Genomic DNA, 23,055 nt, shown 5'->3' on the forward strand with positions numbered 1-23,055 from the left:
TCAGGAGCCTTTGGGGATGTTTACTGCAAACTTACAATGGAAGTGATATTGTGCAGGTGTTTAAGACAGAGCGCAGGCAGGCTCCTGGCCAGAGGAGGGACGGCCGTTGCGGCGCTACTGCTGCTGCCTCAGCACGGTCCTGGTGGAGGCGTCTCGGGAGGAGCCCTCGAGGAGCGGGGAGGACCATGAGGCAGCTACTTTATATTTGGAATTCTGCTCTGCTTCTTGCTGGAGCCACCCTCATGTCTGACACAGATCCTTCCTCTGGCCAGGCTGCCTGCCAGCTCAGGGTGCCCAGGCCATCTTCATTATCATTCATCACACACTTCCTCTTGCCCGCCAGAGATTTTCCAAACTTGCAGCTTATACACAGCAGGAGGATGGTGGGGGGGGGATCTTGATATAAACCCAAAGCAAGAGCAGCTGGAGGAGTGCAGGCTTCCTGCCCTGGCTGGTTCCCTGCGTCCTTTGCCCACCGCGGGCATGGGTAGGTTGTGCTGCCGAGGGAGTCAGGGTCGGAGCTTGTAAGACCTTTGGGGCTGGTGGTTGGAGACTTGGAGAAGGAAGCCGGACAAATCCAGGGTCATTCCAGGAGGAAGGAATCATGGCTCCCAGCAGCAGCGGCAGCACACAGGGCTATGCTGAGGCCACTCCAGAGGGTCCGGGTGCTTGGGGTGCAGGAGGTGGCCCCTCTTGCAGTCTGAGTTACTGTTTGGGCAAAGCGAAGTCCCAGGCAGTTTCCTGTGCGCACTTCCACATGGCCTGCATGAGGCGGGTGAAGCCCATGTCTTTGGGCTTCTCCAGGCCTCGCATCAGTCGCTGCTTCATGATGGAGACAAACTCCTTGTTGCTCAGCTCCCCGTTCCCTGGGGAAGAAGGAGACACAGTGCTGTGAGTGGAGGCCCGCGGGCAGAGCCGCAGCGAACGCCCCGCTGCTCGCCCGCTCTCCCCCCACGCTCCCCTTTCTCGGCTTAGGGTTGACTGCTTTGTGTCTTCCTTGGTGGCTTCAACTGCAGCCCAGGGTCAGCGTGGGGCAGTGTGACAAAGGCTGCATGAGGATATATATAGCATAGCACGGGCCAGGTCCTGTGCCCGAGCGGAGAGAGGAACAGGCCATGCGCTCTGTCTCTTGCAATGCTGCTGCGTGTGGGAGAGACAGCTACGTGATGTCCACAGTGTGCTGAGTGTGACCATGGCGTTGGACAGAGGACACTGTGGATGCAGAGGGATCAGGGTGGCCGGAAATGCTAGAGGCAGGTCCAGGCTCTGTATCCCACAATGCCTCCCTCCCTGGAAGGTGGCCCCAGCTTCTCCTCCCAGAGATCATTTTGGATGAGGGCTTGCACCACCCCTGGCTAGGCTGCACCTTTGCCCTCTGTTTATTCTCAACAGCTGGCGCAGGACCTGGCATGTACTACTCCTCTGTGGAGAAAGCTGGGTCACGTTCTTTCTAGAGACATGGAAACCCCTGGGTGCTCCTTGTCTATGACTTGTATTGTGTCCAAGGCAGAGTCTCACTGTAGGCCAGGCTGACTTGGGCCTCACTCTGAAGCCCTATCTGACCTTGAACTCACAGCGATCCTCCTGCCTCAGCCTTCACAGTGCTGGGACTAAAGACATGCTCCTCATCCACTAACCCGCCAACTTTCAAAGGTCTAATATTTTTATTCCTTTCCTCAACCCCCCCCCCAAATTATGTTGCTTTCTTTTTGACTCAAGGTCTTATGTAGCCTATACCAATCCCAAACACGCTGTTTAGCTGAAAATTAACTTGAATTCTGGTCATCCTGCCTTTACCTCCTTCGTGCTGAGATTACAGATGTACGCTGTATCTCACAGGTTTACGTGGCTCTGGGGTTTGAACCCTGGGTGCTGTGCGTGTTAGGCAAATATTCTACCAATTGAGCCACATTCTCGGCCCAGAAAAGTTACATTCTCTCGGAGTTCATCAGGACTGCAGCTGGGAAAACAGATTCAAGCAATCTTGAAAATACGCTCTCAGCTACCAGTTTTGAGACCCGTATGGTCATTCATTAATTTAACCCCCCTGGCAAGTTGGAGTGACAAGAAATGTGAGACACAAACCAGGGCCAGGGGTCATACTTCTCAATCTTTGGGTGCCAAGAGCTGGACCCCAGCAGAAACCACACTGCACACTGCACCCTCTTGACCTCAGGGCCCCACTTACCGTCACAGTCAAAGAGTGCAAACACCACATCGCACACGTGGTCTGACAGCTCCACTTTGGCCACTGTCCGGGCCACCTGCTGCATGGTCACTGCAAGGAGAAAGACACTGAATTAGTGCAACACACACACTTCCATTTTGCTTCGTTTGATTGGATATAAACTGCTTAGAGGCTTTCAGCTGCATTTAAATAATATTTGAGACAACGAGGGCAGCTGTGGTGGCAAACCCCGATAATCACAGCTAGTTGAGAGAGTGAGGCAGGAGGATCAAAAATTTGAGGCTAGGACAGGGAACCTGTCTCAAACAAACAAAGTTCAAGGCCAGTCTAGGGGTCTAAGTGAGACACTGCTTCAACAAATAAAATTGGAAAGCGGCCTGCGCATGAGTGTAGATCAGAAGTGGCACACTTGCCTAGCTTGCATGAAGCCCTGCACCGACTCCCGATTCCTAGCACTGAAGAAGAAGAAAAAGAGAAAAATAAAGAAAAAATGAGAATTAATTAGTTTGTTTATTTGAGGCAGAGTCTCATTCTAGCCAAGGCTGACCTAGAACTCACGCTGTAGCCCAGGCTGGCCTTGAACTCACTACTTTGATCTTCCTAACTCACCTTCCTGAGTGTTGGGGCTGAAGGCATAAGCTAAGATGCCTGTTGAAAATTTATTTTTGTCCATAGCTCCCATGTGAAGAGGTATGTGGTAAATAAAGAACACCTTATACTGAGCTGGGCGTGGTGGCGTAGGCCTGTAATCACAGCATTCAAAGGAGGCCGAGTCAGAAGGGTCAAGAGTTTGAGGCCAGCTTGGGCTACACAAAGAGATCCCGTCACAAATGATCACAATAAAAAAAGCCATAGTGGGCTGGAGAGGTGGTTCAGTGGTTAAGGCACTTCTCTTCAAAGCCTAACAACCCGAGTCGAATTCCTCGGTACCCGTGTAAAGCCAGATGCAGAGGTGGCACATGTGTCTGGAGTTTGTCTGCAGTGGCTAGAGGCCCTGGCACACCCATTCTCGCTCGGTCTCTCCCTGCTTGCAAATAAATAAGTAAAAAGGAGTATCTGATCTGAAATTCAAAGAGACACAGAGGGCAGATCAGCAGAGGCTGAAGGACCTGGGAAGTTAGTGCTTACTGAGCAGTTTCATTTGAGAGGATGGGAATGTTCTGGAAACAGTGGTGATGGTCATTCAGCACTGTGAATGTGATTAATGCCACTGCCTTTCTCATTTAAAAGTGACCTCGGTATACTTTATGTCATATCTGTTTTACTACAACCATTATTATTATTTTGTTTTTGTGAGGTGGGGTTTTACTCTAGCCCAGGCTGACCTGGAAGTCACTCTGTATTCTCAGGGTGGCCTTGAACTCATGGCGATCCTCCTACCTCTGCCTCCCAAGTGCTGGGCTTTAAAGTGTGTGCCACCATGACTGGCTATTTTTTTTTTTTTTCTTTTTGAGATAAGGTCTCATGTAGTCCAAGCTGGCTTCCAGCTTGCTATGTAGCTAAGGATGACCTTCAACATCTGACCTTCTGAGTGCTGGGATTACAGGCTTTCACCACAAAGCCTGGTTTATGCAGTGCTGGGGACCAGACCAAGGTATGCATGAGCACCCACCAACTGAGGCACAGCCTTGTACCACACTTTATTTTTTAAGTGAAAAAATCCACTATGTGTATTCGGTTTTTCAAGGTAGGGTCTCTCTCTAACCCAACCCAACCTTGGGCTATGTAGTCTCAGGCTGGCCTTGAACTCACAGCGATCCTTCTATCTCTGCCACCCCAGTGCTGCATGCATCACCATGCCCGGCGGGGGGGGGGAATGGAGAGAGGAAGAAAGAGACAGGGAGAGAATATGTCCTGCCACTGCAAATAAACTCCAGACACATGCACCACTTGGTGGATCCGGCTTTACGTGGGTACTAGGGAACTGAACTCGGGTACTTAGGCTTTGTAGGCAAATGCCTTAACTGCTGAGCCATCTCTGTATAAACAATTTTTTTGTTTATTTTTATTTATTTATTTGAGAGTGACAGAAGAGCAAGAGGGAAAGAGGCAGAGAGCGAGAGAGAGAATGGGCACGCCAGGGCTTCCAGCCACTGCAAATGAACTCCAGATGCGTGCGCCCCCTTGTGCATCTGGCTAACGTGGGTCCTGGGGAATCGAGCCTTGAACCGGGGTCCTTAGGCTTCACAGGCAAGCGCTTAACCACTAAGCCAACTCTTCATCCCTCAATATATATATATTAAAGATACATGAGTTTATTTATTTATTTGAGAGAGTGAGTGATGGAAAAAGAGAGAGAGAGAATGGGTGCACCAGGGCTTCTAGCCACTGCAAAGGAACTCCAGATGCACGTGCCACCTTGTGCATCTGGCTTATGTGGGTTCTGGGGAATTGAACTGAGGTCCTTTGGCTTCGCAGGTAAATACCTTAACTGCTAAGCCTTCTCTCCGCCCCAAATTCAAATATATTAAATGGGATTCTAGCAGCCTGCAGGACACAGAGACACTATATGTTGTTATGGTCTCCTTGGTACTTCCCCTTACTGGAAAACACCCAACAGCAACAAGTTAAGGAAATAACTGACAGCAAAGGGAGGCAGGGAGAAAGGGAGCAAGGAGCAGTGTGGCATGGACTTCAGCTTCTGTCCCTCACCTCTGGGCCCACAGTGGACTCTGCACCAGACATTGTGTCTTCCAACCCCAACTGTCCCCCACTGGGGAAGCAGTGTCCTCTGCCTCACAACATTGGTACGCAGCTTCCCCCTACACTTTTTTTTAAATTAATTAATTATTTATTTATTTGAGAGCGACAGACACAGAGAGAAAGACAGATAGAGGGAGAGAGAGAATGGGCGCACCAGGGCTTCCAGACTCTGCAAATGAACTCCAGACGCGTGTGCCCCCTTGTACATCTGGCTAACGTGGGACTGGCTAACGTGGGACCTGGGGAACCGAGCCTCGAACTGGGGTCCTTAGGCTTCACAGGCAAGCGCTTAACCGCTAAGCCATCTCTCCAGCCTGCTTTTTTTTTTTTTTTTTTTGAGGTAGGGTCTTGCTGACCTGGAATTCAGTATGGAGTCTCAGGGTGGCCTCAAACTCATGCCTCCTCCTACCTCTGCCTCCCGAGTGCTGGGATTAAAGGCGTGTGCCACCACGTCTGGCTTCCTCTCCTTTTTTTGTTTTAATTTTTTGACTTCGGTAGAAAAATCTTTTTTCTCTTGCCATTTTTCTTTCCCTGACATTTACTGTAAAATACTAGCAATAATGTGAGAATTGGGTTTTCGTGAAAGACAAACCGAGAAGGACTAGGCAATTTCCTCTGTCTTCCCTCTCATTTATCCTCAAACCTGGTCTAGCTATGCCTATAAATTATGTTCCTGTTTACAGAGCCTCCCTCAAATGAATGTGCAGGAGAGAAAAGGATGGAGGTCTGTGGGAATCAGCTAGCAATGAAGTGCTCTGTGCGACCATCAAGTTAGCCCAGCAGAAGCAACATGAACTTGGACTAGCACCCATGTGTCTTCCTTATTTCCTTCCTAGAATTTCAGTTTCTGTTACCAACCTGTCATTTTTTTTTTTCCTGCATTTCATTTCCCTCTTCACATCTATCACCTCCGTATATCTAGTCACCACGTGACCTCCAGGGTCAGCGGACACACGTACCACAGCGATGTGGGAAGACAAAGATGTAGCAGCAAAACCCTGTTGGGTGGAGACAGGGCTCGAGGCAGGGCTTTGCCCCACGGAGACCCCTGGTCTTTTACAATGACACTTTCTCCTGTGCAAACAAGGGGATGCCACAGGAGAGCTGCTCAGGTGGCTTGGTACCACACAGAAGTTTACTGGTTTTTTTCTATCGTGTGAAGGTGGTGATAAGATGAGAGTATCTAGAAACAGCTGAGGCGCTTTCTTGCCTGGCAGAGGGTGGAGGGAGTGCACACTGGCCACAAGAGGGGTGATGCCTCAGTATATAAGGTCTCTGGCTTACAGGGATCGAGGCTGCTCAGAAGAGGAGGCAGAGCCAGTTTCTCCTTCCTGTGGCCCTTCCTCCCAGGATAACTTACAGCGGGAGAGTCTGTATTTCTTAGAAGTGGTGGACTGCTGTGAGCCGTGTGCCAGAGTACTGGCAAGACTGCAGAGATCTCGGGCTGAGAAATTCAGCCTGGCAGGAAGCACTGATTCTGCTAACTAAGCTGTGTGGAGGGCAGAGGAAGCAGGAGGTCAGCCGTGGTGAGAACAGACCCCCTGGGAGAGCCAAGATGATGACAGCTGCCCTCACACTCCTCTATGGGGAATCTTCCAGAAGCTCAGTTACTGAAGAGGGTAGCGGCTCAGTGAAGCAGAATGGGAGTGAGGCGGGCATGCTCTTAACTGTGACCACGTACTGAACTTCCCGGCACAGCAGTGTCCTGAGAAGGGTTGGGAATCTGGTGTGTGCCTTTGCAAACCACTGCTGCTGCGTCACCCGACCACCTCCTGGCCCCTCCCACGTCTGCTTGGGGCAGAATGCCTCACTGAACATCTGCCGCATCTGCACTCATCCTTCTTCCCACCAAGACACACAGCACTGTTTCCTTTAAATAAACCCGTAAGCAGTATTCAAGGATGGCAGAGAGCCTTTGACAATTTTGGGCAAGACATTCACTAAACTGGTATTAAGAAGTGTGTGTGTGGGGGGGGGGGCTGGGAAAATGGCTCTGTGGTTAAGGCGTTTGCCTGTGAAGCCTAAGGACCCCAGTTCGATTCCCCTGGACCTAAGTAAGCCAGATGCACAAGGGGGCACATGCATCTGGAGTTGGTTTGTAGTGGCATGCCCATTCTCTCTCTCTCAAATAAATAAATATGGGCTGGAGAGATGGCTTAGCAGTTAAGCACTTGCTGTGAAGCCTAAGGACCCCGGTTTGAGGCTCAGTTCCCCAGGACCCACGTTAGCCAGATGCACAAGGGGGCGCACGCATCTGGAGTTCGTCTGCAGTGGCTGGAAGCCCTGGTGCGCCCGTTCTCAATCTCTCTCTCTGTCTCTTTCTCTCTCTGTCTGTCACTCTCAAATTTAAAAAAATAAATATATTTTTTAATTTTAATTTTATTTATTTATTTGAGAGCGACAGACAGTGGGAGAAAGAGGCAGAGAGAGAATGGGCGCGCCAGGGCCTCCAGACACTGCAAACGAACTCCAGACGCGTGCGTCCCCTTGTGCATCTGGCCAACGTGGGTCCTGGGGAATCGAGCCTTGAACCAGGGTCCTTAGGTTTTACAGGAAAGCACTTAACTGCTACGACATCTCTCCAGCCCAACAAATAAATATTTAAAAAAGATGTGGGGGACAGCGGCCCTCTGCAGCCTGCAGCCAGACCACCTCATGACAAATGCCATCTCCTTGCAGAACAGCTGGGGTCATGTCCCATTTCACACGGAGAGGGCGCTGGTGGCCTGTGTATATGAGCAGGGCTGCTAAGTCATTGTGACTCAAAGCACCTGGACAGGAACAGCCTTTCTGGGGTGCCCTTTCATAGCCAAGATGCTTGGAGAGCAGCACCACCCCCCCCCCCCGCATCCCAACGCTATGAATCAGAGCTGGATGGAAGAAACTAACTAGCTGGCGAGCTGTCAAACGGGGAGCTCTTGGGACAGGTGGGATGGCAGCAATACAAGCCAAGTGCTTGACAGCTGGTCCCGAGAGCTGGCTCGTTCGTATTGTTTCCAACATCTCTGAATCACAAAGCCGTGATTCAACCGCAGTGAGGAGACGATCACCACCCCACCCCACCCGCTCTTAACTTTCTTACGCCCACCTGTTGTGGCCTCGCTTATTTGATGATTGTGAAATATCTATTTGGTTTTCCTCCCAGTTGCTTAGCACCAAAGTCCTAATATCCCTGGAATTTCCAGAGTGACGTATCTTTTTGTATTTTTGTCTGCTACTGAGCTGTATGGTAGCTGGTCACCCTAGGTAGTTTCAGGGTGGATAGGAAAGTCCAAGGCATGCTAGGACTTTTGGCCCTGACTTCTAACCTGTGGGAGGAGAGGGGAGAGGAGCTGAAGTTGAGATGACCACCAGTGGCCAGAGTCAATCTCTCACAACTGTGTAATGACGCCTCCATGGAACCCTAAAAGCACAGGGTTCTGAGAGCTTCCAGACTGCGGAATACTCAGTAGCCCCTGGAGGGGAGTGGGTTTGGAAGCTTCGGGCTGCTTCTCTTAAACCTCTCCCCGTGCAGCTCCAGCATCCTGTGACATAATACTTCACAAAAACACAAGTAAACTCAAGTGCTTGCTTGAGTCCTGGGAGTCACCGCTGCCCATTAACTGACCCCAACGAGGTGGTGTGAAAGCTCCCATGGATGAAGTTGCTGGCAGAAGCAGTGACAGGAAACTAAATGGAGCTTGTGACTGGCCTTTGAAGGTGGGAAGCAGTTTTGGAGGGTGGAGATATCAACCTATGAAACCTCACATTATCTTGAGGTAGAAAGCACCAAAACTGCATTCAACTGGTGCCCATGTTGAATGGAACTGTTTGCTTGCTGGCAGGGAGAAACTCCCACAGCCTTTGAGGTTACAGAAGTCTCTGTGTTGATTATTCTGGTATGAGAGCAGAGAAAAACTTTTTAATTCTTTTTGGTAATTTCATACATGTATATATAATGTACTCTGATTCTATTTACCCATCACCCTCTCATTCCCCTGTTTTCACACGCCCCCTTCCCTCCAGGATGATGTCGACTGGTGGCTAGGATTTCAGTTCCTGATTCGAAAGATACCATAAGGAACATGAAGGTACATGGGAAAGAGACACCTAGGTTTCCAAAGACCACACATTCTCTTCTACTCCCCCCTCCATTTTTTTGGTTTTACGAGGTAAGGTCTCACTCTGGCCCAGGCTGACCTGGAATTCACTATGGAGTCTCAGGGTGGCCTCGAACTCACAGTGATCCTCCTACCTCTGCCTCCCGAGTGCTGGGATTAAAGGCGTGCTCCACCACGCCCAGCTATTCCACCCCCCCCCCCCGTTTTTTTTTCAAGGTAGAGTCTCGCTCTAGCCCAGGCTGACCTGGAATTCACTATGTAGTTGAGCTCCCAGTGATCCTCCTACCTGTGCCTCCCGAGTGCGGGGATTCGAGGCGTGCGCCACCACACCCGGCGGGGAAGGGGGGGGGGTGAATATGAATAGGCGTGCCAGGGCCTCTAGCCCCTGCAAGTGGAAGTCCAGATGCATGAGCCACTTTGTGCATCTGGATTTATGTGAGTACTGGGGAACTAAACTCAGTTTGTTAGGGTTTGCAGGCAAGTGTCTGAACTGCTAAGCCATCTCTCCAGCCCCTTTTTATCTTTTTTTTTAACCTTTTTCTTTTTGGTGTTTTGTGGTAGGCCCAGGCTGACCTGGAATTCACTATGTAGTCTCAAGGTGGCCTGGAACTCACAGTGATCCTCCTACCTCTGTCTCCCAAGTGCTGGGATTAAAGGTGCCACCACAGCCGGCTTTTTTTTTTTTTTGAGGTAGAGTTTCACTCCAGCCCAGACTGACCTGGATCTCAGGGTTGCCTTGAATTCATGGTAATTTCCCCTTCTACGTCTTCCTCCCAAGTGTTGGGATTAAAGGCATGCGCCAACACGCCTGGCCTCCCTTTTGTCTTTTTTTTAAAAATATATTTATTTATTTGAGAGAAAGAGGCAAGTGTATACACACAGACACACACACATATACATACATACACACAGAGAATGGGTGCACCAAGGCCTCCAGTCACTGCAAACGAACTCCAGACATAGGTGCCACCTTGTACATTTGGCTTTATGTGGGTACTGGGGAATCAATCTTGGTCCTTAGGCTTTGCAGGAAAGTGCCTTAACCACTGAGCAATCTCTTCAGCCCTTATCTTTTATTTTCCCCCTCAGGCAGCTCAGGCTGGCCACTCACTCATTATGTAGCTGAAGATGAGCTTGAACTTCTGATCCTCTTGCCTCTACCACCTGAGCACTGGGGTTACAACGAGTGCACTCAGTTTACACAGTGTTTAGACTTGAACCCAGAGTTCATGCATGCTAGCCAAGGGAGCTCTCTGCCCACCTGAGCTACATCCTCAGCCCCGTATTCCTTCTGCGCCATCTTCTCAGGTGCCTGATCAAAGGAAGAGATCAGTGGGAAAGAATTTGTGGAATTCTGGCACTTAAAAACAGAAAGTGGTACCAGCAAGCTTTTTGAAAAGTCCAGGTAGAGTCTAAGGTGTGCTAAGCCCCCACTTTACCGCCAGCTGACTGACACAGTTCATGACCGGATAATTCAATGATAGAAGTGAGTTCATGTGCTGTAACACCACAAACTACGTTACATAAAACAAGCCACTACAACAGTTGGACAGGAGAGTTCTGGAGTGATAAGATCCGTATGTCCACTTAGAATAAGAGGATCTAGCCGGGTGTGGTGGCGCACGCCTTTTATCCCAGCACTGGGAGGCAGAGGTAGGAGGATTGCCATGAGTTCGAGGCCACCCTGGGACTCCATAGTGAATTTCAGGTCAGCCTGGGCTAGAGTAAGACCCTACCTTGAAAAGCCAAAAAAAAAAAAAAAGAATAAGAGGATCTTAGAGCCACAAGAGACCCCGGAGGCCATGTGAAGTCCAGAGAAGTGAAGTAACTCACCAAGGTCACAAAGCCAATGGGTGAACAGCAGGGTCCTAAACTCACTGCTCTTTCCCTGTGTGTACTTGACCCCGACATGGGCAAAACGAGCTCCCTCATGAATCTGTTGTCCTGAGTGAAAGAGTTCAGGTGAAAAGCCAATGTGGGGCATCCTTGGTGCTTTTGGTCAGGGATGAATGACTGGACAGCCGGGAGTTAGGAGAGCTAGCATTATAGCTCGAGCACAGATCGCGTTGTTGTGTGCAGTGGAACACGCAAATCGTCCCCTGGAACCCAGGCTGACAACTTCTGGGACATCTACAAAGGTGGGTTAAACAGCAACCGGTGAAAAGCATGCGTCATAAAGGTGTCTCTGGGGGCTTCCCCAGCACCCCGGCGCACAGGTGCGCTGGGAGCAGCGACCCAGTTTGCAACTGCCTACCACGCAAAGGTGTGGGGCAAGGCGATCCCATAGGCCACACCGACTGCCTCTAGCTTTGTGGCCATGTGATTATTCCTGCCTAACTGGACTGCAGCAGGGACAATCCAAAGCTGGTGTGTGGGTGCCAAGGTTAAATTGGATGTCTGTGTGTGTGGGGGGGCACTCTGCTGCAGCTCCGGAAAACTTGTGATACAGACGCCTTAGTTTCTACAGGGTTTTGGTGGAATAGGGATTTTTTTTTTTTTTCTTGAAGAGCACTTGTCCTTTCTTATGCATCCTCTCCAAGATACTTTAGTTAATGTCATGCATTCATTTCAAGCTGATGGTGGGGTGGTATGTGGAAAAAGGACAGCATTGAGAAGAGCTAGCAATTGGAGGGGCTGAGAGCAACGCAGTAAACGCATAATGGAACGGTGACAACTCTTTCTTCTGCATGGGGCTTCTGAGCCCGCAGCTGGTCTCCTATGGGCTCGGGCCATGCAGGTCTCAGGTCATACTGCCGCTCCTGGCCATGAAGAAGCCCTGCAGTTGTTTCTGACTCTCAGGGCCTCCCCACCCCAGATGGCTGCTCCAATGGGCATCTGTGTTTAAGCTGATTCAAAGGTATTTAGTTGTAAGCTTGATTGCCATTGTCCAGTACTGTATCTAACTTCTGTGAAAATTCTTATCGCATCTTGTCCATAAGGGAAACTCTTTTTCCTTTTAAACAATATTTATTTGAGAGGTGGGGATAGGTACATCAGGGCTTCTCACCACTGCAAATAGACTCTAGATGCATGCACCACTTTGTGCATTTAGTTTTATGTGGGTAGAGGAGGAATGAACCTGGGCCATCAAGCCTTGCAAGCAAGCGCCTTCAACTGCTAAGCCATACCTCCAGCCCTTATTTATCTTTTCCTCTCCATCCCCCCAAAAGAAGGTTTCACTCTAGCCTAGGCTGACCTGAAATTTATTCTGTAGCCCAGGCTGGCCTCACACTCACAGTGATCCTTCTACCCGGGGACTAAAGGCAAGTGCCACATCTGGCTTTCATCTTTCTTTTGAGATGGGGTCTTAAGTGGGGGGGGGGGCTGGTCTCAGGCTCCTGCATTTTTGCAAGCACGAGTAGGCGGTCAGTGATTTCAAGCTGCCATACTAGAGGGCAGCCCTGGTTTAGCAGAGAGTATAAACACTACTAGGTGGAGGCATGATGCAAACAACGGGTGCTTTCACACACGCATGGGTCACGCTGGCATGTATTTGGTGGGAGGGACATTTTTCATCTGAATTCTAAAATCACTAGGGACAAGGCAGACTGCTTTACACTTGTGCATGGATGGTAGTGAGTGGTGTGGGAGTGGGAAAAACCAAGTGTGAATCAAATATGGGAAGGAGGAAGGGGGCAAAAGTCCAACCCAAGTGCCCAAACACAAGGTACAGCAGGGGATGGGTACACTGGGAGAATTTACAGATGGTCAGCCAAGTCCTGTTCACAAAGAAACCTTTCCTAACAGGTCAGGTCTTATTGAGAGACTGATAAACATACCACATCTATCCATCCATCCATCCATACTGAGACAGGTCTTGCTCTTTTGCCCAGGCTGGCCTCTATGCCTTGGTCTCAAGGGATTCTCCCACTTGGCAACCACAGTAGCTGGATGACATGCTCAGGCCACTGTGCCCAGCTTTAACCACAGAACCCACCTTCCCCTTTCCAATGCTGACACTAAGCTCCACCTTAGCCCTTCCCCATTCTTTAAATACTCATCTTTAAAAAAATATTGTTTATTTTTTTAAGAGAGAGAGAGGGAGGGAAGGAGGGAGGGAGGGAGGGAGGGAGAGAGAGAGTGAGAGAATGGGTGCATGAGGGCCACTGCAAATGAACTCCAGATGCATGCACCACCTTATGCATTTGGCTTATGTGGGTCCCAGGGAATCGAACCATGGTTCTTTGGCTTTGCAGGCAAGCACCTTCAGTGCTAAGCCATCTCTCCAGCCCTTGTATTTTTTAAAAAAATATTTTTAATATATTTTATTTATCTGAGAGAGAGAGAAAGGAAGATAGAGAGAATGGATGCATCAGGACCTCTTGCTGCTGCAAATGAACTCCATATACATGTGTCACCTTGTGCATACGGCTTTACGTGGGTACTGGGGAATCAAACTTGGGTTCTTAGGCTTTGCAGGCAAGCGCCTTAATTGCTGAGCTGTCTTTCCAGCCCTACTCATCTTAAAAAAAAAATATATATATATATATATATATTTATATATATATATATATATATATTTTTTTTTTTTTAGAGGAGGGGAATGGGGGGAGAGGCAGAAAGAGAGAATGGGCACACCAGGGCCTCCAGACACTGCAAATGAACTCCAGATGCTTGCGCCCCCTTGTGAATCTGGCTAATGTGGGTCCTGGGGAATCGAGCCTTGAACCAGGGTCCTTAGGCTTCACAGGCAAGTGCTTAACCACTAAGCCATCTCTCCAGCCCAAATATTCATCTTTTTTACCTTTTAAGAAATTATTATTTTGGGGGGGGCTGAGGCTTAATCCCAGGGTATTGCACATGCTAAACACAGATTCTACCACTGAGCCACACTTCTAGCTCTTAGGAAAAACAAAAGCAACAACAACTTTTTTTTGAGATACTTTTGCTGAGTCCTAGAATTACCGGTAGGAGCCGCTATGCCTGGCTAGAAAATTATTTCTGGCTAGGTATTATGTTCACATATTTTATTTATTTATTTATTTATTTATTTATTTATATTATTTTATTTATTTGAGAGCGACAGACACAGAGAGAAAGACAGATAGAGGGAGAGAGAGAGAATGGGCATGCCAGGGCTTCCAGCCTCTGCAAACGAACTCCAGACGCGGGCGCCCCCTTGTGCATCTGGCTAACGTGGGACCTGGGGAACCGAGCCTCGAACCAGGGTCCTTAGGCTTCACAGGCAAGCGCTTAACCGCTAAGCCATCTCTCCAGCCCTATGTTCACATATTTTAAAACTCAAATGTCACCAAAAGGAGCCTCCTTCCCAGCCTTATCCTCCATCACCATGCTGTTCAGAGGCAACCAGTATCAGCAGGTCTCCAGAAATATGGGTATAAAATTGAGTAGTTATTTTTTGTTTTTCTCCTTTCCCTACAACGGCTACTAACTACATTGCTTTGCTTGGCTCACTTAGCACCATGGCTATGAAATAATTCCTTCATCAGCTTTAACAACCACCGTGTGAGCATTCCAGAGACACGGCGCACCGTAGTTTACCTATCCACTGTCCTGTGTCCTAAGCTCAACCTGCTGGAGAAGATCCCCTTCTTTGTCAAATTATTTCCTTGGCAGACTGTGGCTATGGCTCTAGTGAAGTTTGATGTCTGAATTAGGAGCAGATATACTAAAATTCAGTTTGCTGGAATTATAAGACACTAGTGTTTCCAAGTCTAATATTAGACATTCCAGAGACTTCTAAGGGTAGTGGACCTTTAAGCCCCCATGAAGCAGTGCTTATAGTAAGACTAAGCACTATAGTTTCCTAATATTGGTATAATTCTTGTCACCATTCTTTTCTGTCTACTCCTCAGTGGGATATAGGGATGACCGACTGTGTCTACATCTGCTTGCTTGAGTGTGTGGCAGTTCATCCTGCCCTCACTCCTCTCTCCCCAGTGGTGATCATGAACCCCTGTGGAAGCTCTCCTTTTCCTTGGGGCATTTATGTAACTTCACGAAATCATAATATATTCAAAGTGAGGTAGTTAAGCCAGAATCAGTCTTTAGAACACTGAGTGATTTTAAAATTGGGAAAATAAAGCCGGTCTTTGTGTAGGAAATGCCTCATAAAGCAAACATTTATTTCGATTTTGAGCTTCCTTGCTTACATCGTGAATAATTTTATAGTAAAAATTGATGACTTTGTCTTAAATGAACGGAATCCTGGCCAACACTCCTCTTCACATAACAGTGTTTTTACAAAATGCAATGAGCTGAAGTACTGGGGTTTGCCTCCTACAAACTGTGGGAGAGTTGATCCAACAGAAGCTCTTCTATCAATCACCATGTCCACATCTTAAGATCCCTTAAAGAATAAACTAAAGGCAGGGAGGAATTTCTGGAATTATGACTGGTGTGGTAGGCAGAATTCAGGGGGTTGTCCCAACATTCCAATTTGTTTTTGGTTTTGACTTTTTTTTTTCGAGGTAGGGTCTCACTCTAGCCCAGGCTCACCTGGAATTCAGTATGAAGTCTCAGGGTGGCCTTGAACTCATGGCAATCCTCCTCCTACCTCTGCCTCCCGAGTGCTGGGATTAAAGGCATGCACCACCACGCCCATCTGGTTTTGATTTTTTGAGACAGGGTCTCATGTAACTTAGGCTGACCTCATACTTGTTCTGTTGTTGAGGATGACCCTGAACTTCTGGTCCACCTACCTCCCTACTGTCCAGTGCTGGGATTATAGGTATGTATCATCATGCCTGTAGGTTTTTTAAAAAATATTTATTTATTTGAGAGAGAGAGAGAATAGGTGCACCAGGGCCTCTAGCCACTTCAAACGAACTCTAGACACATGTGCCACCTTGTGCATCTGGTTTACATGGGTACTGGGAAATTGAGCCTGGGTCCTTAGGCTTTGCACACAAGCACCTTAACCACTAAGCCATCTCTCCAGCCCCCTCCCTTTTATTATGGTGCTGGGATTGAGCACTCAGGCCTTCATGAATGCTAGGCAAGGACTTTATCAACTGAGCTACATCTCCAGACCCATTCTTTGGTCTACATTTCTGGTTCAAATCTCTCCTCAGTATGGGCAGCACCTTGAATAAGATGAGTATGTCTCTTCTTCAGCTGGGTTACTTCATAGGGAAAGGGTGATGGGAGAATCACTCCCATGATTCCCTTCGGTAAGAAGAAAGCTACCATGCTGTTGAGGGCCCACAGCAGGCACCTCCTGCAGCCTGTGGACAATCAGCAGCCCACAGGAGAAAGGGCAGCCAGTCCCACAACTAAGGAACCTGAATTGTGCCAACAACTTGGAAACCTTGATCTCAGCCTTGTTAAGATCTGAGCAGTCTCCAGCCGGCTCCCCCAGACTCTGCCTTATAGAAACTGTCAGGTGCTGAATGTGTGGTTTTCAAGCTGCTTGGCTGGGTGTCATTTGTAAAGCAACAACAGACAGAAAGCGAGCAGAGCTGGCTGGTGGGCAGGGCACTGCAACTTGGGGGTTCCTCCAGCCACATTTCATATACAGCCGCCCTGGTTGTCAGGAGCACTTTATTCTCTTCTGCAGCCACAACACTAAAGCACACAAAAGACCTTACAGAGGCGTTCCTTAAGGTCTAGTGAAGTTTTCAATGTCCTACCAAGGCAATAAACCAAAGCGGCCATCTTTCTTTTGGAGATTCAACGGTGTACCTGATGATTATAACTGATCATTTTTACATAGATTTGGATATAACTGCCATAACCTGCTATGATGATTGATCTTCATCGTCAACTTGACTAGATTTAGGATTAGCCAGGAGAAACACCTTTGGGTGTGTCTGTGAGGGCATTTCCGGAGGTTCAACTGAGGACAGAAGACCCACCCCGAATGTGTGGGTGGCTCTATCTCAAGGTCTGGGGACTAAATAAAAAGGAAGATAGGGGAAAGCCTGAACACACACAAGCACCATCTCTGTTTCCTGACAGGAGATGCAGCGTGACCACTCACTCCTACTGCCACAGCTAGAGCCACTCTTGCCATCACGCCTCTGGCCACAATGGGCAGAATCTCCTCAACTGGGAGCCAAAACAAACCCATTCTGGGACTGGGGAAATGCTCGAGGGTTAGACACTTGCTTAAAAAGCCTACCGACACAGATTTAATTAATTCCCCAGGTACCCACATAAGAGGCAGATGGGTGTTCATTTGTACTGGCAAGAGAGCCTGTAAATAAAAACCAAACCAAACCAAACCTGGGCTGGGGAGATGGCTCAGCAGGAAAAGGCATTTGCTTACAAAGTCTGTCAGTCTAGATCCAATTCCCCAGTACCCAAGTAAATCCAGATGCACAATGTGGCACATACATCTGTCAGAGTGAGGCTTTTACTATGAATTGCTATATTCAAGGAATCTGAAAGCCACAAGAGTTTTTCAAGGTCATCCAAGGGTTTTTACAGTCTCCCCAGGCACAAAAGAAACTGGAATCACTGGATAATGAGACTGGGACATTGAGATCCTAGAAGCTGCCAAGAACATCTTGTAGGAGTTATGCCTCAGATCTGTTATTTCTTCTCTTGACCTGCCAGACAACAAGGTAAACTGTGCATAAAGAATGACTATAAAGAAAGCCGGGCGTGGTGGCGCACGTCTTTAATCCCAGCACTCGGGAGGCAGAGGTAGGAGGATCACAGTGAGTTCAAGGCCACCCTGAGACTACATAGTTAATTCCAGGTCAGCCTGGGCTAGAGTGAGACCCTACCTCGAAAATAAAAAAAAAAAAAAAAAAAAAAAAGAATGACTATAAAGAATTAAGGACAGCCTGACATGGTAGCTCATGTCTGTAGTTCCAAGCATTCAGGAGGCTGCAGCAGGAGGATCACCATAAGTTCAAGGTAAGCCTAGGCTACAGAATAAGTTCCAGGTCAGACTCGGGTAGAGTGAGACCTTGCCTCAAACAAATAAACAAACAAAAGAATTAAGGATAACTATGCCTTAAGTTATAGTGCATAATTTGCAAAATAAGTAGGCTGGAGTCTGAGGAGTAAAGGCCATGGACTGTATTTGTGATTGTTGTCCTGTTAGAGTTTAAAGTACAGGTGCTGGTGGGAGGACCCACAAGTCCACCAAATCCAAAATATCCCAAGGTGCTTTTCACTGGGGCTTTCTTTATCTGGAATCCTTCTAGTCTCTTGGCAAACAGGAGTGCGCTGAGATTTACAGGTCATAGCTCATTCCTGAGCTCCGGCTCACATGATTTCTAACTCTTTCATGATAGGAAGGCACTGGGGAAGAAGCGGCGTTCAATTTCCCATTACCTTCTTCAGCAGATTAGGTAAATAACTCAGACAGCTCACGAGAGGTAGTATATCTAATTTTATGTGAACGAATGAGCAATACAGCTGGTTCTTCTTGAGTGCTAAGCCAGAGAGATTACCTACAGTGTACGGGGACCACGTCGGGTGGTCACAATTCACCCAGAATACTTCATTCTTATGTGAGTTGTCACTGTCACATGGGCCACACAGAACCGAAGAAACAGCCTCAGTGGGACTTCCAGTTTTAGGACTGCATCAAGCTCTCTGGTGGTCAATATACAGCCGCTGCCTGCCTGCGTGAAGACCACTGTTCAGAAGGGCATTAGCTCTGCAAGGTGTTAAAAGATATTTTGGAGCAAAACAAGCGTGAGGACTTACTTCCTCTCCCAGAGATTAATAATGCACATTAGCATATTAAATGCTGGCAGGAGCAGTGCTGAAGGAGGAAATTCTGTGCAACGCTGGCATTTTCTAAACTTATTTGAACCACGAAACTGTTCTCTTCTAAAAACCTACAGAGGAACCATTAACATATTGCAGTATATGGTATTCTTTACAGTGCTGTTTGGGAAGCTTTGTGCTAAATTGTGTCGCCAAAGAAGAAACTATGCCAGGGCCTTTAAAATATGCTGATTTTTGAAGGTCTTAACCTTTTGGGGGAAAAAAAAATGAAGACAGCTAAGACTTAGAGCAACTAAGACTGAGAGCAGAAGCCAGTCAGCAAACACCGCTGCCTGCACCTCTCTCCTCCTTTCCTGCCCTGGCACGTGTCAGGGCTCCAAAGTCCTCTTTGGGTTACTGGCACTTGTCACACACGACTAGCTTGGGGGCCGGAGAGAGAGCTCAACTGGTGAAGCACTTGTCTTGCAAGCACGAGGATCTGAGTTCGATTCCAGAATCCCTGCGAAAACACCAGGAGTGTAACATGCGCTTGTAACCTCAGCACTGCGGAGCACAAATGGGCCTCACTGGCTAGCCATTTCGTCTACTTGGCAAGTTTCCAGGCCAGTTAAGAAACCCTGTCTCAAAAAAAGGGTAGACAGAGTGCCACCCCGAGGAATGACACCCGAGGTTGTCTTTTTTTTTTTTTTTAAAGAGATAAACACAGCTTTAAAAATTTATTTATTTACTTACTTACTTGAGAGGGAGGGAGAGATAGATACAAGAGAGAAAAAGAAAGAGAGAGAATGGGCACACCAGGGTGTCCAGTCACTGCAAACGAACTCCAGTCTCATGCACCACCTGTGCATCGGGCTTGTGTAGGTTCTGGGGCGTTGGACCTGGGTGCTCTGGCTTTGCAGGCACGTGCCTTTACCACCACGCCACCTCTCCAGCCCACGCAGTTGTGTTCTAGCCTCTGTGTGCACGTGCACACATACACTTGCACATCACATATACACACAAACCTAAGTCAGCTTGTGTCCATGTCTTCCCCACTTTAGACCGTGAGCCTCCTGAGGGTAAAGGTCCACGCTCAGCCCAGTGCCGGTGCTGCTGGCAGAGGAAACAAATGAGCCACGCCATGGTTCATGTCATCAACAGCTTCATGGTGGAAGCAGCTGACATTTATTAAATGCTCACTGAGGGACAGGCACAAGGTAAGGTTGGTATATTTACCCTTATTTTAAAAACAGAAGCTAGGGGCTGGAGAGATGGCTCAGCAGTTAAAGCGTTTGCCTGCAAAGCCTGATGACCCGGATTCGCTCTCCCCAGTACCCACGCAAAGCCAGATGCAAAGCGATGCCTGCATTTGGAGTTTGTTTGCAGTGGGCTACGGTCCCTGGTGCGCCCATTCTCTCTCTCTCCTTGCAGATAAACAAGTAAATAAAAACCCAGAGGCTGACTCCCAATTGCCCAATGCTACCCAGTTAGTTAGTAAGCGGTGACAGCCAAGACTTAGCTCCAGGCGGAATGACGTCAGAGCCTGTGTTCTTAAGTGCTAGGGTTCATTGCATAGTGAAACCACCCAGTGCTGCAAGAGAAGCGAGGCCTGTCATGCAGACAGCACTCACCCCAACAGCAAAGCGGCCAACATGGCTGCCAGGAGCACGGAGTCTGAGAGCAACGGCTGAGAGCGGAACACAAGGCGAGTCTGGAAAGAGGCACGTGTGGCGGATGGCAAGGCCTTGGAAACAGAAGCTGTGCATATGCCAGGCCTCCCGTGCCCAGTGTAGCACCTGAACGGTCAACACCACTGACAGCACCTTTCACACGGGAAGAGAGCAAGCTCCTGCACACGTGGGGACCAGCCACTGTAACAGGCGCGCGGCTTAGCTTGCACCTCAAGCCCATGCTTGGGCTTGACAGCCAGTGAGGAGCCGACAGCCGTGGAGGCCCAAGAGTTCAGCTTAACTCCTCTCTGTTTTAGCCATGCAAGCTGTGGATGAGATTGTTTTGTAATTTATACTGGGTGGGTCTGTCTGTCTTCCTTCCTTCCTTCCTTCCTTCCTTCCTTCCTTCCTTCCTTCCTTCCTTCCTTCCTTTCTTTCTTTCTTTCTCTCTTTCTCTCTTTCTTTCTTTCTTTTTTTTTTTTTTTTTTTAATTTTTATTAACATTTTCCATGATTATAAAATATATCCCATGGTAATTCCCTCCCTCCCCACCCCCACACTTTCCCGTTTGAAATTCCATTCTCAATCATATTACCTCCCCATTACAATCATTGTAATTACATATATACAATATCAACCATTTAAGTATCCTCTTCCCTTCCTTTCTCCACCCTTTATGTCTCCTTTTCAACTTACTGGCCTCTGCTACTAAGTATTTTCATTCTCACACAGAAGCCCAGTCATCTGTAGCTAGGATCCCCATATGAGGGAGAACATGTGGCGCTTGGCTTTCTGGGCCTGGGTTACCTGACTTAGTATAATACTTTCCAGGTCCATCCATTTTTCTGCAAATTTCATAACTTCATTTTTCTTTACCGCTGAGTAGAACTCCATTGTATAAATGTACCACATCTTCATTATCCACTCATCTGTTGAGGGACATCTAGGCTGGTTCCATTTCCCAGCTATTATAAATTGAGCAGCAATAAACATGGTTGAGCATGTACTTCTAAGGAAATGAGATGAGTCCTTTGGATATATGCCTAGGAGTGCTATAGCTGGGTCATATGGTAGATCAATCTCTAGCTGCTTTAGGAACCTCCACACTGTTTTCCACAATGGCTGGACCAGATTGCATTCCCACCAGCAGTGCAGAAGGGTTCCTTTTTTTCCACATCCCCGCCAACATTTATGATCATTTGTTTTCATGATGGTGGCCAATCTGACAGGAGTGAGATGGAATCTCAATGTAGTTTTAATCTGCATTTCCCTGATGACTAGTGACGTAGAACATTTTTTTAGGTGCTTATATGCCATTCGTATTTCTTCCTTTGAGAACTCTCTATTTAGCTCCTTAGCCCATTTTTTGATTGGCCTGTTTGATTCCTTATTAGTTAACTTTTTGAGTTCTTTGTATCTTTTTTTTTGGTTTTTCGAGGTAGGGTCTCACTCTAGCCCAGGCTGACCTGGAATTCACTATGGAGTCTCAGGGTGGCCTCGAACTCATGGTGATCTTCCTACCTCTGCCTCCGGAGTGCTGGGATTAAAGGCATGTGCCACCACCCCCAGCCTGAATTGAGTCTTGAATGATGACCAAAAGTTACCCAGGTAAAGATTATAATTAGGTTTCTAACATAATAACAACAAAAAAGTTTTAAGTGGTGTCTGGGTGTGGTGGTGTATGCCTTTAATCCCAGCAGTTGGGAGGCAGAGGTAGGAGGTTTGCTGTGGGACTGAGGCCAGCCTGGAACTCCAGAATCAATTCCAGGTCAACCTAGGCTACAGTGAGATCCTCCCCCCACCCCCCAAAAAATAGCAAAATAAGAAAAGTTTTAAGTGGATGAATATAAATATTCTTACAGTAATTCTTATAGATATAATAAGATCTTGGGTTGCCGAGTTGGGCCATAAATCCAATGACAAGTATTCTCCCAAGATCATGCAGGGGAAGACATTTAAGGATCAAGAGGGGGAAGGCCAGGCTGGAGAGATGGCCTAGCAGTTAGGGTGCTTGCCTGTGATACCTGAGAACCCAGGTTTGATTCCCCAGGACCCATGTACACCAGATGTACAAGGTGGCATGTGTTTGAAGTTTGTTTGTAGTGGCAGGAAGCCCTGTTTGGCCACTCTTTCTCTACCTCTTTCTCTCAAATAAATAGACAAAATATTTTAAAAAGAGGGGAAGGCCATACAGAGACAGAGACATATGGAAGCTGTGTATCCACAGGCCAAGGTGCACCTAGAGCCATCAGAAGCTGGAAGAGGCCAGGAAGGCTACGCCCTTGGAGCTGTGGGAGGGACATGGCCCTGCCAACATCTTCTTTTCCAACTTTTTGCCTTTAAAATTGGGAACAACGAGAGAATAAACTTCTATTGCTTTAAAGTAAATTTGTGGTAATGTTTTATAGCAGTCCTGGGATACAAATACATGTGTTTTTTCTCTGTCACTTAGCATGAATCTAGGCCAACTGCCCCTAGATACCTATCATTATATACCCAGGGACTCCAGTGTTATAGAGATGAAATAAATCGAGAAGTCAAAGGAAATAGCAAAACATCATATACCTCAAAGCCAAATGTATTTCTGCATGTCAAGTATGGCTGAAATCTGTACCTCTCCTCTATTAGCAAGATAATGAGGTATGGACTATATAGAGAACTGACATTCCACTCAGCCTGAGTCATTTGCAAGAAATACTTTTACCTTTTTTTCTTTTTAATCACTAGATTGCATTTCTCTTTGCTACCACTACCCAGAATCATT

General features: G+C 47.7%; 1 protein-coding gene across 2 annotated transcripts in view; it reads right to left on the minus strand.

Annotated features, from left to right (window-relative positions):
• Micu1 (mitochondrial calcium uptake 1) overlaps positions 1 to 23,055 on the minus strand; it is a 188,046-nt gene continuing 164,991 nt past the window's right edge. For both annotated transcript variants that reach the window (XM_004657905.2, XM_004657906.2), the window contains 2 exons: positions 2,189 to 2,278; positions 1 to 866 (listed from right to left, as the gene is read on the minus strand). In XM_004657905.2, the coding sequence (XP_004657962.2) occupies positions 706 to 866; positions 2,189 to 2,278 (251 nt within the window). In that variant the 3' untranslated portion in view covers positions 1 to 705. The remainder of the gene's footprint in view (positions 867 to 2,188; positions 2,279 to 23,055) is intronic.

The sequence above is a fragment of the Jaculus jaculus genome, chromosome 18, assembly GCF_020740685.1.
Source record: "Jaculus jaculus isolate mJacJac1 chromosome 18, mJacJac1.mat.Y.cur, whole genome shotgun sequence".
In the NCBI taxonomy this organism is placed as follows: domain Eukaryota; kingdom Metazoa; phylum Chordata; class Mammalia; order Rodentia; family Dipodidae; genus Jaculus; species Jaculus jaculus.